The sequence below is a fragment of the Salvelinus fontinalis genome, chromosome 21 (assembly GCF_029448725.1).
Source record: "Salvelinus fontinalis isolate EN_2023a chromosome 21, ASM2944872v1, whole genome shotgun sequence".
Lineage (NCBI taxonomy): Eukaryota > Metazoa > Chordata > Actinopteri > Salmoniformes > Salmonidae > Salvelinus > Salvelinus fontinalis.
The window spans coordinates 28,389,114-28,400,412 of NC_074685.1; the positions used below are offsets into that span (position 1 = coordinate 28,389,114).

At 40.4% G+C, this 11,299-nt stretch overlaps 1 protein-coding gene and 1 long non-coding RNA gene across 4 annotated transcripts in view; one reads left to right on the forward strand and one right to left on the reverse strand.

The window, feature by feature from the left end:
• The window catches only part of LOC129818537 (AP-4 complex accessory subunit RUSC2), a 29,114-nt gene extending 20,106 nt beyond the window's left edge, over positions 1–9,008 (forward strand). For all 3 annotated transcript variants that reach the window (XM_055874544.1, XM_055874543.1, XM_055874542.1), the window contains exons 5-10: positions 2,310–2,386; positions 2,556–2,730; positions 2,870–2,975; positions 3,084–3,130; positions 6,724–7,438; positions 7,524–9,008. In XM_055874544.1, the coding sequence (XP_055730519.1) occupies positions 2,310–2,386; positions 2,556–2,730; positions 2,870–2,975; positions 3,084–3,130; positions 6,724–7,438; positions 7,524–7,635 (1,232 nt within the window). In that variant the 3' untranslated portion in view covers positions 7,636–9,008. The remainder of the gene's footprint in view (positions 1–2,309; positions 2,387–2,555; positions 2,731–2,869; positions 2,976–3,083; positions 3,131–6,723; positions 7,439–7,523) is intronic.
• LOC129818543 (uncharacterized) lies at positions 1,906–9,859 on the reverse strand. The gene is made up of 3 exons (XR_008753957.1): positions 9,729–9,859; positions 9,468–9,567; positions 1,906–2,375 (listed from the first exon to the last, which is right to left on the reverse strand). It is a non-coding gene; the product is annotated as an uncharacterized LOC129818543 (long non-coding RNA).
• Positions 9,860–11,299: the final 1,440 nt, after the last annotated feature.

Below are 11,299 nucleotides of genomic sequence, written 5' to 3' on the forward strand. Positions count from 1 at the left end.
CAAAGATCATTTAGCTATTTGATTTGGAATTTTAAGACCCCTTAAAGTATCAGAAATATACAGTACCAGTCAAAAGTGTGGACACACCTACTCACTTCCTTTAGATTTGTTTTGTTTTTTGACTATCTGTTGTTCCATGTAGTGAATATGTTATTCAATGCATTTGTATGGGCTAATAGTAGAGTAGTAAGGCCAAATAAACATTTTCATATATTTTTTAATATATACAGTACCAGTCAAAAGTTTGCACACACCTACTCATTCAAGGGTTTTTACTTTTAAAATGTTTTACATTGTAGAATAATAGTGAAGACATCAAAACTATGAAATAACACATATTAGATCATGTAGTAACCAAAAAAGTGTTAAACAAATTAAAATATATTTGAGATTCTTCAAAGTAGCCACCCTTTGCCTTGATGACAGCTTTGCACACACTTGGCATTCTCTCAACCAGCTTCATGAGGAATAACAGTTTTATTGCTCACTGACTAAATGACCGGTTTCCTGTTTTTCTAAGACAGCAATTGGCTGTTTTGAAGGTGAAGTTTGGGAATTTTATTTACTTATGATTTTTGTGAATTGTGATTGTGCTAGTGTGTCCAAACACTTGACTGGTACTGTATATGTAAATATATATATATATATTAGCCCATACTAACGCATTGAATAACATATTCACTACATGGAACAACAGATCTAAAGGAAAAAAAATAAAAATATCTAAAGGAAGTCTCTATCCTGTATCTGAGAGATATAAGAAAGATCAGGAAACATATATTTTTTTAACCAGTGGTGTAAAGTACCACTTAAATATTTTTGGGGGGTATCTGTACTTTACTATTTATATTTTTGACTACTTTTACTTTTACTTCACTACATTCCTAAAAAGAATTATGTATTTGTTACTCCATACATTTTACCTAACACCCGAAGGTACTCAGTACATTTTGAATGCTTAGCAGGACAGGAAAATTGTCTAATTCACGCACTTATCAAGACAACACATGGTACTCCCTTCTGCCTCTGATCTGGCGGACTCACTCAACACAAATGCATATTTTGTAAATAATGTCTGAGTGTTGAAGTGTGCACCTGGCTATTTGTACCTTTTAAAAACAATAAATTGGTGCTGTCTGCTTCACAGAATTTGAAATGATTTATACTTCTACTTTTGATACTTAAGTATATTTAGAACCAAATACTTTTAGACATTTACTCAAGTAATATTTTACTGGGTGACTTTTACTTGAGTAACTTCCTATTAAGGTATCTACTTTTACTACAGAATGACATTTTGGTACTTTATCCACCACTGTTTTTAACCCTGTCACGAAATAGTCTCCATATATTCAGTACTTCTCAACTTTACACAAAGCGGTCATAGTTAGTGTGTAGCCCAAACTGTACGGACGCTACAGACAGAAGTTGGCAGGTCGACTTCAGACAAGTCCCAAGAAACTTGTGGGGGTCGTAGAACAAAACGGAGTTAAGTTAATGGGGTTAAGGGTGTTTTGAGCTGAGAGCATATAATGTGGACTGTGTGATGTGATGTTGACTGTGTGTGATGTCAATGTATAAATCAGAAGATGTGTGTGGTAGGTAGACAGTGTCAGTAATCTAGTGTTATGTCACAATGGAGAGTAATTAGATTATTACTGAACAGTCATTATGGGAAACTGGAATCCTACACTGTCTGTTACTCTGTGCTGCTGCTGGGTTCTAAAGAGAGCAGCAGCAGAGCTTTCTGCAGCAGTGCCTTCAATACCCTGAAGGGGGTTTCTTTAAAACATGACCTATTTTTCTCTCCCTGCATTGGATTGGCTGAGACATTTAGTGTGTGTGTATGCTCCAGTGTATGTTTGTTGCAGTGGGTGCAGTGTTGTTGATACGCTGGATATATGATTCACAGATATGTTATTTTAGTGTCACAATACAGACACACATGATTATAACCAAACAATGTAAATGTCAATCCCATGCTTGTATGCACATTGTCTTGTGAAAGCAAAGCTTGAACAGTGATGTACTGTCCGTTTGACAGGGGAGAGCATGGTAGGCAGATTCAATATGCATTAAGAATGTACCCTGACATTTTAGAGAGAGCCAGAGCAAGATGGAAGGGAGATGAATCATGGATGTTCCCATGTGGTTCTGTATATACACCCTTTTTATTCAGTGTCTGATGTTTCTGGTTAATGAATCAAATCTGTTTTATGTCAGTCCCTCAGGCATTTTGATAACCCCCCTGCATGGCACAGAATATGAAATGAGCTAACTCCTGATTGCTTCTTTCCATGTTTCTCCAGGTCTGCTGAAATCTGTGAGCTTGGCAGTGGATTTGATCATGGCTCATTTTGGCACCAGTCGAGATCCTGTGGAAAAGGTAGAGTACAGCAGAGCTAAAAGCAATCTGAAGGGAACTAGAATAACCAATTCACAAAAACTGACAGTAACCCTGAATAGGATGAATCAACTCCCATAAATGTATGTTATTTTTAATTAAAGTGTAATTATTGATCATGATCATATGATAATGTCCCACTTCTCTGCAGATCCGGCTAGGGAACAGCTCTAGGAGTCCCACCATTGGTGGTATAGTCCTGGAGCATCTGTGTCCCACCATCCAGAACATTCTGCAGGATGGCCTTAGGGACCACAAACTTGACCTGATCATCGGTCATCGACGCAACCACGCCTGGAATGTGGTGGAGGCCTCCACTCAGACAGGTCAGAGACACATGGTGGTGATGATGGTAATGATGATGATGTGGGTGGTTGTGGTAGGTTTGATGCTGATGAGGGTATGACTACAGTGCTGCATTTGCTAATGGGGGTTGTAGTTCAATGGTCTCTGTTCCTATCTAAGGCCCTACCACCCAGGTGCTCCACAGCCTGCTGTCCAAGGTGAGGCAGTGCTCCCTGCTGACCAGCCACTGTATGAGACTACGAGCCTTCATCATGGGCCTGCTCAAGTGAGTCCCTTCAAGTCTCAGTCTTTTTTAGTGTATCAAATTGTGTTCTAATGGTGATTTATTAAATGTTATGATTGTAAAATGAACGACTTATATTCTCTCTTTTAGCTTGAGAGCCTTGGAATTCTGGCTAAATCACCTCTACAACCAAAAAGGTATACGTTTAGATTTCTTTAATTTCTCTAAATTGTTATTAGAAAACATAATGTTCTTGGAACATACCTCTCTCATATCAATTTTGTAACCACTCCCTCTTCCAATTAGGGCTAATTGGAAAAGCTGTTCAAAAGAGGACATTGTATTCCTTTCTTTTGTACTCCCTGACGAAGGCCATGCAGCCGAAACGCGTCGGTTTTTAAACAACTTTGTTTCTATTGAACATGCCATACTAATAAAGGCATTTTAATTCATTATATGAAGAGTGCCTTGGTCCTCCTTTCTTTTTGATGACCAATTTACCCCTTTTACCAAAGAGCACCTTCTATCTACCAAAGTGTACTATTATATACCTTAGCAGTGCTTCCCTTCCTCCTCTTTCTACTAGTTAAACAGCACTTGGGTGGTGCTTAGAGGAAGCAGCTCCACAGTCATTTCTTTCTGTGTTAATTGAGGACATTTCACAACTCAAACTATGGATTTTACCCAAGAGGCTACAAGATGTTCCTATTCCCATGAAGAGGGCCAAAGGATTATTACCACTACCTCATTGCTAGATGAGATGACAGCCGCAGAGAATACTGGAATGGACTTATAACAAGGCTTACAGAGACATGCAACACCTTATGGAGAAAGATACCAAGCTTGACCTCAATTCTATCACCTTGTCTGACTATTGGAGGAAAGGCCTAATCCCCAGAGGACTCCGTATTATGAAGTTTCCAGCTAATGGAGCACAAGGTAAAACTGATTTTAGAGATAAATGGGAGGCTATTCTCAACAAGTGTTCTTTTGACCTAATGCTACTTCTAATAGAAGAATCTAAAAAGGACAGACAAGTAGTCCAAACAGAAATTGAAGAAGTAAAAAAGAAAATCACAGAACACAGTGATAATTCTAACAAAGCACAATGTGATGAGATCTTGAAAGAGAAAGTAGACACATTCACTCTGACATTGAAACAAGACAAGCTAAGAAAATTTAGAAGAGATGAAGTAGACTATAGAGATGGCAGAGTCTTTGCCTGGAGAAAACCAACACGCAAGAATTCAGAATCGCATCTACAGAGAAGGAAGCCTAGATCTGTTTCTTTCAACTTTACAAGCAGTGACGATGAGGATCACCCCAGACGCTCAGAGGCCAGCTCCTCCCAAGATTTTTTAGATCAGGAAGAGGAGTCACGCAGGTTCCTCAACAAGAGAGGGAGAGGACGCGGAAGAGGCCAACACGGAGGGGGAGGAAGAAATCAAGACTATCCAACCACACGGAGCAGGACCAGAACAAGGCTGTGATCAACATTTCTGGAGAACCTCTTTCTGATGATTGCATAAGGGTCTTGTCTAAAGGACTGTCCTTTGCCCCCACATATTCAACTAATGAATTTAATACAAAGATTGACCTATTTCGTTTCTACAGGAATCTACATCTGAAGGCCTGGTACAAGCAAAACATCTCTCCAACTACAGACGCCAGTGTCTCAGGTCAGGCAGTTTCTGTTCCCTCTAAAACACCTTTTAAGCCCAAATCCACTTTTTGTCCCATCGTCCAGAATGCCACACTAAATACATTTGCCAAGAAAGTGAATTTTGATGTGGAGAATCTGTTTAAGGGTAAAATTGACTCCAACCAAACACAACGTAATCTTTCTAAGACAGAGAGGGATGCAGTTGAATCATTGTCCAAAAATGAACAGATTGTGGTTAAAAAAGCAGACAAAGGTGGCGCTACAGTCGTGTGGAGTAAAGACAAATATGTGACAGAAGCCTACCGTCAATTAGACAATGATGAATTCTACCAATCTCTTACCTTCAACCCTACAGAGGACCTAAAAACTGAATTGAAAGGGATCCTCACAGAACCTAAGGAGAATGGCTACATTTCAGACAATGAGTTCAAATTTCTTTTCAATGGCAGTCCGCATATGGCTTCTTTTTATCTTCTTCCAAAAGTCCACAAAAATCTTGAAAACCCCCCAGGCAGACCAGTCATTAGTGGTAATGAAAGTCTGACAGAATGCATCTCTAAGTACATTGATTACTTTATTAAGCCTTTTCTGATGTCACTTCCAGCCTATCTTCAAGATACCACAGATGTGTTGAACAAAATTAAGGAATTTAACAATATAGGTACAGCTTCCTTTTTAGTCCCCATGGATGTGGAGTCTCTATACACCACCATTGAGCATCAACAAGGTTTGGCAGCTATGCACCATTTCTTGAGGACCCGGCCTGAAACTGAGATGCCTCCTACAGAATTCCTTGTCTCACTGACTGAATGGACTCTTAATCATAACATCTTTATCTTTCAGGACCGTATTTTTAAACAGGTCAAAGGATGTGCCATGGGAGCTTGCTACAGCCCTTCCTATGCTGGTTTGTACTTGGGTAAATGGGAAAATGACTTCATTTTGGATCCTTCTAATAACCATTTCTTTGACCGGATTATATGGTGGTATATTGACGCTATATTGATAATGTTTGCCTGTTTTGGTCCGGCTCAGAAGTTCCACCAATACCTTAACAGCATTAACCTTAACATCAAACTAACTATGGAGAACAGCAAAGATAACATTCATTTTTTGGACCTCGACATTAGTAAAAATGACAACGGTTGTTTGCACACATCAATCTTTAGGAAGCCTACAGATGGGAATACCATTCTGAGGGCAGACAGCTTTCATCCCAAAAGGCTAAAAGAGAATATTCCATATGGCCAATTCCAAAGATTCCGCAGAATTTGCGATCAGGAAACAGACTACAGTGTCAAATCTGCTGAATTGGAGAATCGCTTCTTGAATCGGGGCTACAGCGTTCAGGTCCTGAAAGATGCCGGTATAAGGGCTGGATTACTTGACAGAGAGAACTTGTTGCGAAGGGGAGTGCCTCGTTACAAAATACAGCACTGAAGCAGAGAACATTAAAAGAATCATTAAAAATAATTGGGGAATCATCCAAAGTGATACTCTACTACGCCAAGTCTTTCCTGAGCCACCAGTCATAAGCTTTAAGAGATGTCCCTGGTTTAAATGAAGATATGGATTTCTCACCCTTTCTGTAGGGTTGTGATAGGTCAATTTGCTGTCATCTAGTGGACATTTTGCTCAATTGCCCTCAGCTATGTTTAGACTGTTGTTGTTCATGTTTTGCTGGGTTCTAGTGTACTATGGAATATATTGCTGTCTTATTCTTGACACTTCTCCCAGTCATATTTAAGGTTAGAACTACCTTTTAGTGTTCTGATACTTCTAGCTTGGAGTTGTATTTTTATGATAACATAGCTACAGTATTTCACCTTTTAATGTGTATAGTATTGCTTACTAGGTATGTCCAATCAATTTTGTAACCACTCCCTCTTCCAATTAGGGCTAATTGGAAAAGCTGTTCAAAAGAGGACATTGTATTCCTTTTTTGTGTACTCCCTGACGAAGGCCATGCAGCCGAAACGCGTCGGTTTTAAAAAAACGTTGTTTCTATTGAACATGCCATACTAATAAAGGCATTTTAATGAATTATATGAAGAGTGCCTTAGTCCTCCTTTCTTTTTGATGACCAATTTACCTCTCTCATACTCTTCCCAACTCTCCTCTCCCCAGACAAGGTGACAGATTACTACCATCCATGGGGTTTCCTCGCCATGTCACATGGGCAGTGTCAGCCTCTGTTCCAGGAGCTCCTCCTCCTGCTGCAACCTCTTTCCATGTTACCCTTTGACCTCAACCTGCTGCTGGAGCCCCGCCTGCTGCAAAACAGACAGCTCTGCTCTGAGGAACAAGCTCCACCATGCTCCACCTTTCTCATGACCAGTTGGCCCCTATTAAGAGGAGACAGACAGGGGGCATATGGTTCTATGGATGGTCCCAGAGATAACAGCAGGCCACCAGGTGACCCACACCAGCTGGTACAGCATCTTCAGGGGTCCACCCAGGGGTCAAAGGTCACGGGTCAGGAGAAGTGGGTGAGGCATTTAGGCAAGTGTAGCAGAAGTCTGTGGTCAGCCACCAGTCCAGGGTGGTGGCAGAGACGGGCTGCCCACGCAGAGGGGGGAGTGGAATATGGACAGATTTACATGGATGTCATCCACACTGAGCCTCAGCAAGGGATGGAGGGGAGGAGAGAAGGTGAGAGTTCACAGGAGAGCAGGAGGAAGGGAACTGGGCCGGAGACCCCCAGGATGCTGGCAGACCCCCAGGATGAGAGCCTCTCCCAGGGTGGGCTACGCTGGGCCAAGCTGTTTGGATCAGGAGGGAATCCCCCCACCAGGACACAGAGGGCACCCCAAAACCCCAATGGGACACAGACCCAGAAAAGGTCAGAATTGCTGAACTATGGCTAACCTGTTCCTATGGTGTTATTACAATTCCTCCTTAATAACTGTATTTCTCTTGTCTTAAAGGAGACCTTCACAGTGGCTGCAGTTGGACAGGTCTCAGCTGGGCCTATTGGCTCATACAGTGTGGTCAGGGAAACTCCCAGCTCCACAGCCTGACCAGAAACACCAGACATAGACATGGTGCCCCTACGACCACACTCACCCAACCCTCTGATGAGTGGAGAGGGATAGGGAGGAGAAGAAAAGATACACCACCAAAAATGTCAACCGCATGATCCTGAGTCAGTGTTATAGTGCACAGTGTCACACAAAGACACCTCAGCTAGAACACACTCACACTGGTCAGAAAAGCACAGACCAGTTGATACAACTATCGGAGCATGGGTGATACTTTTTGCTATGTTATTATTAGGCAATAACAACTCCCCCCATGTATTATTAGATTTACAAGTGCTTCTTTTCATCTGTCATGAATTGGGATTTATGCAATATATTCTCCCTGTGAACCTGTCAATCAAACTGTGTGGTCAGAGAGGCTCCTCCCATGTTAGGGTCTTGCCTTAGTCTGAAAGCCTTGTACAACATCCCAGACTCTGCAGAAGAAACCAATTAGTATGCCATGGAGCTGCATGCATACCATACAGTAGCATCCTATTCTCCTAATAGTGTCAATCTGATCCTCTACCTTCCAACCCCGACCCCGTGACTATCCTATGAGTGAATGGAATGACAACAAAAAATGCAGCAAGGCAATCTTTACTAGCCATGTTTACTAGTGCCACATATTATGCCAGTCAGCAGCCTTGTGCAGTGGCTTATCTTCCAAAAGGAAGTTGCCTTCACATTCAACTAGACAAACATGAGGTAATCCTGACTCTAGCATGGTAAAAACAAACGTTGAAGGAGTCATTAGGTGCTAATTTAGGCCTACTACTGTGTGTGGTTGTACTACCTACATCAATATTCTATTATACTACTTTTCTTAATGAGGGAAGTAGAGTTTTGTAAATATTTAGGGAAGAAAAGTCTAGATTTGTGGAACTGTTAGGTTCCAAATGGAGTGTTGTTTGCACAATATAAAGCTATCATGTTGTGTTTCAGGTGTACACCGTTTTGATAGGCCAGTACTACTAAGCTAAAGAGAAAGGAAAAGTCTGGATTTACGTGCAGGAATGACTTGGTTATTATAGCCTTTGCAATAAATGTGAAAGTGAGTTTATCATATTTCCTCCCCAACCTAACTGTCCTTCCCCTAAAACCTTAGAAGAATGGGCTACACTGGGGTGGCAGGTAGCCTAGTGGTTAGAGCGTTGGGCCAATAATCGAAAGGTTGCTGGTTTGAATCCCAGAGCTGACAAGGTAAAAATCTGTCGTTCTGCCCCTGAACAAGGCAGTTAACCCACTGTTCCCCGGTTGGCCGTCATTGTAAATAAGAATTTGTTCTTAACTGACTTGCCTAGTTAAATAAAGGATACACAGAATGCACCCTCTCTGAGTGTAAGTTCCCAGTGACAATCAACCTTTCTGAATAAAAAGGTATTGATTTCTCTTGTGACTTATGTTTCACATCCACTTGTACAGCAGATCAAAACAATATACACTGTCGTTCAAAAGTTTGGGGTCATGTAGAAATGTAGATATTCCATAGAGAAATCTGCCGTTTCCAGCTACAATAGTCATTTACAACATTAATGTCTACACTGTATTTCTGATCAATTTAATGTTATTTTAATGGAACAAAAATGTGATTTTCTTTCAAAAGTTACCCCAAACTTTTGAACGGTAGTGTATATCGCTAAGTACAGGAGAAACAGCATTCCACTGCCCATATATACAGTGTGTACATGTTCTGTTCATATATCATTATTATGTTTCACTCTGGGATGTACATAGTCCACAGACGAAAGGTTTTGCTGTTCCACAGACATTCATCACTCAAAACAACTCCATGATGTGTTCTCTACCCTAGTCCTTTATCAAGTCATGTGATTGTCTTGTGGATTGTACCTCCGTTACTGAGCTCTGGCCTCTATCTTCTGAGTGCCGCTTAGCCCCAGGGCATTGTGGGTAAGCTGCCCAAAGGTCTGGCCGTACCTGAACTTGTGTCCTGTGGGCAGATCAAAATAATATTATAGTTAAGCAATAATGTTACAGTATCACATGATCTACCATGTGATGATATGATACATTTTAAAACAAAATATGGAGATTTCAGAGCTGTGTGTGTGAGGCTTGGTACTATAGTGTTTTGATTAAGTTACTGGCCACCTGGAACATGGCCGGTGTAGGAGGGCAGCAGGCCCCGGTGGGACGGGTAGACTGTGGGGATGGGGGGCAGGACTCCTGATTCCTCCCCAGGGAGACGCAGGGAGGTGAGGTCACTCCTCATTTCCTTTCCAAACTGGACCAGGGCTTATGGGCTAATAGTAGAGTAGTAAGGCCAAATAAACATTTTCATATATTTTTTAATATATACAGTACCAGTCAAAAGTTTGCACACACCTACTCATTCAAGGGTTTTTACTTTTAAAATGTTTTACATTGTAGAATAATAGTGAAGACATCAAAACTATGAAATAACACATATTAGATCATGTAGTAACCAAAAAAGTGTTAAACAAATTAAAATATATTTGAGATTCTTCAAAGTAGCCACCCTTTGCCTTGATGACAGCTTTGCACACACTTGGCATTCTCTCAACCAGCTTCATGAGGAATAACAGTTTTATTGCTCACTGACTAAATGACCGGTTTCCTGTTTTTCTAAGACAGCAATTGGCTGTTTTGAAGGTGAAGTTTGGGAATTTTATTTACTTATGATTTTTGTGAATTGTGATTGTGCTAGTGTGTCCAAACACTTGACTGGTACTGTATATGTAAATATATATATATATATTAGCCCATACTAACGCATTGAATAACATATTCACTACATGGAACAACAGATCTAAAGGAAAAAAAATAAAAATATCTAAAGGAAGTCTCTATCCTGTATCTGAGAGATATAAGAAAGATCAGGAAACATATATTTTTTTAACCAGTGGTGTAAAGTACCACTTAAATATTTTTGGGGGGTATCTGTACTTTACTATTTATATTTTTGACTACTTTTACTTTTACTTCACTACATTCCTAAAAAGAATTATGTATTTGTTACTCCATACATTTTACCTAACACCCGAAGGTACTCAGTACATTTTGAATGCTTAGCAGGACAGGAAAATTGTCTAATTCACGCACTTATCAAGACAACACATGGTACTCCCTTCTGCCTCTGATCTGGCGGACTCACTCAACACAAATGCATATTTTGTAAATAATGTCTGAGTGTTGAAGTGTGCACCTGGCTATTTGTACCTTTTAAAAACAATAAATTGGTGCTGTCTGCTTCACAGAATTTGAAATGATTTATACTTCTACTTTTGATACTTAAGTATATTTAGAACCAAATACTTTTAGACATTTACTCAAGTAATATTTTACTGGGTGACTTTTACTTGAGTAACTTCCTATTAAGGTATCTACTTTTACTACAGAATGACATTTTGGTACTTTATCCACCACTGTTTTTAACCCTGTCACGAAATAGTCTCCATATATTCAGTACTTCTCAACTTTACACAAAGCGGTCATAGTTAGTGTGTAGCCCAAACTGTACGGACGCTACAGACAGAAGTTGGCAGGTCGACTTCAGACAAGTCCCAAGAAACTTGTGGGGGTCGTAGAACAAAACGGAGTTAAGTTAATGGGGTTAAGGGTGTTTTGAGCTGAGAGCATATAATGTGGACTGTGTGATGTGATGTTGACTGTGTGTGATGTCAATGTATAAATCAGAAGAT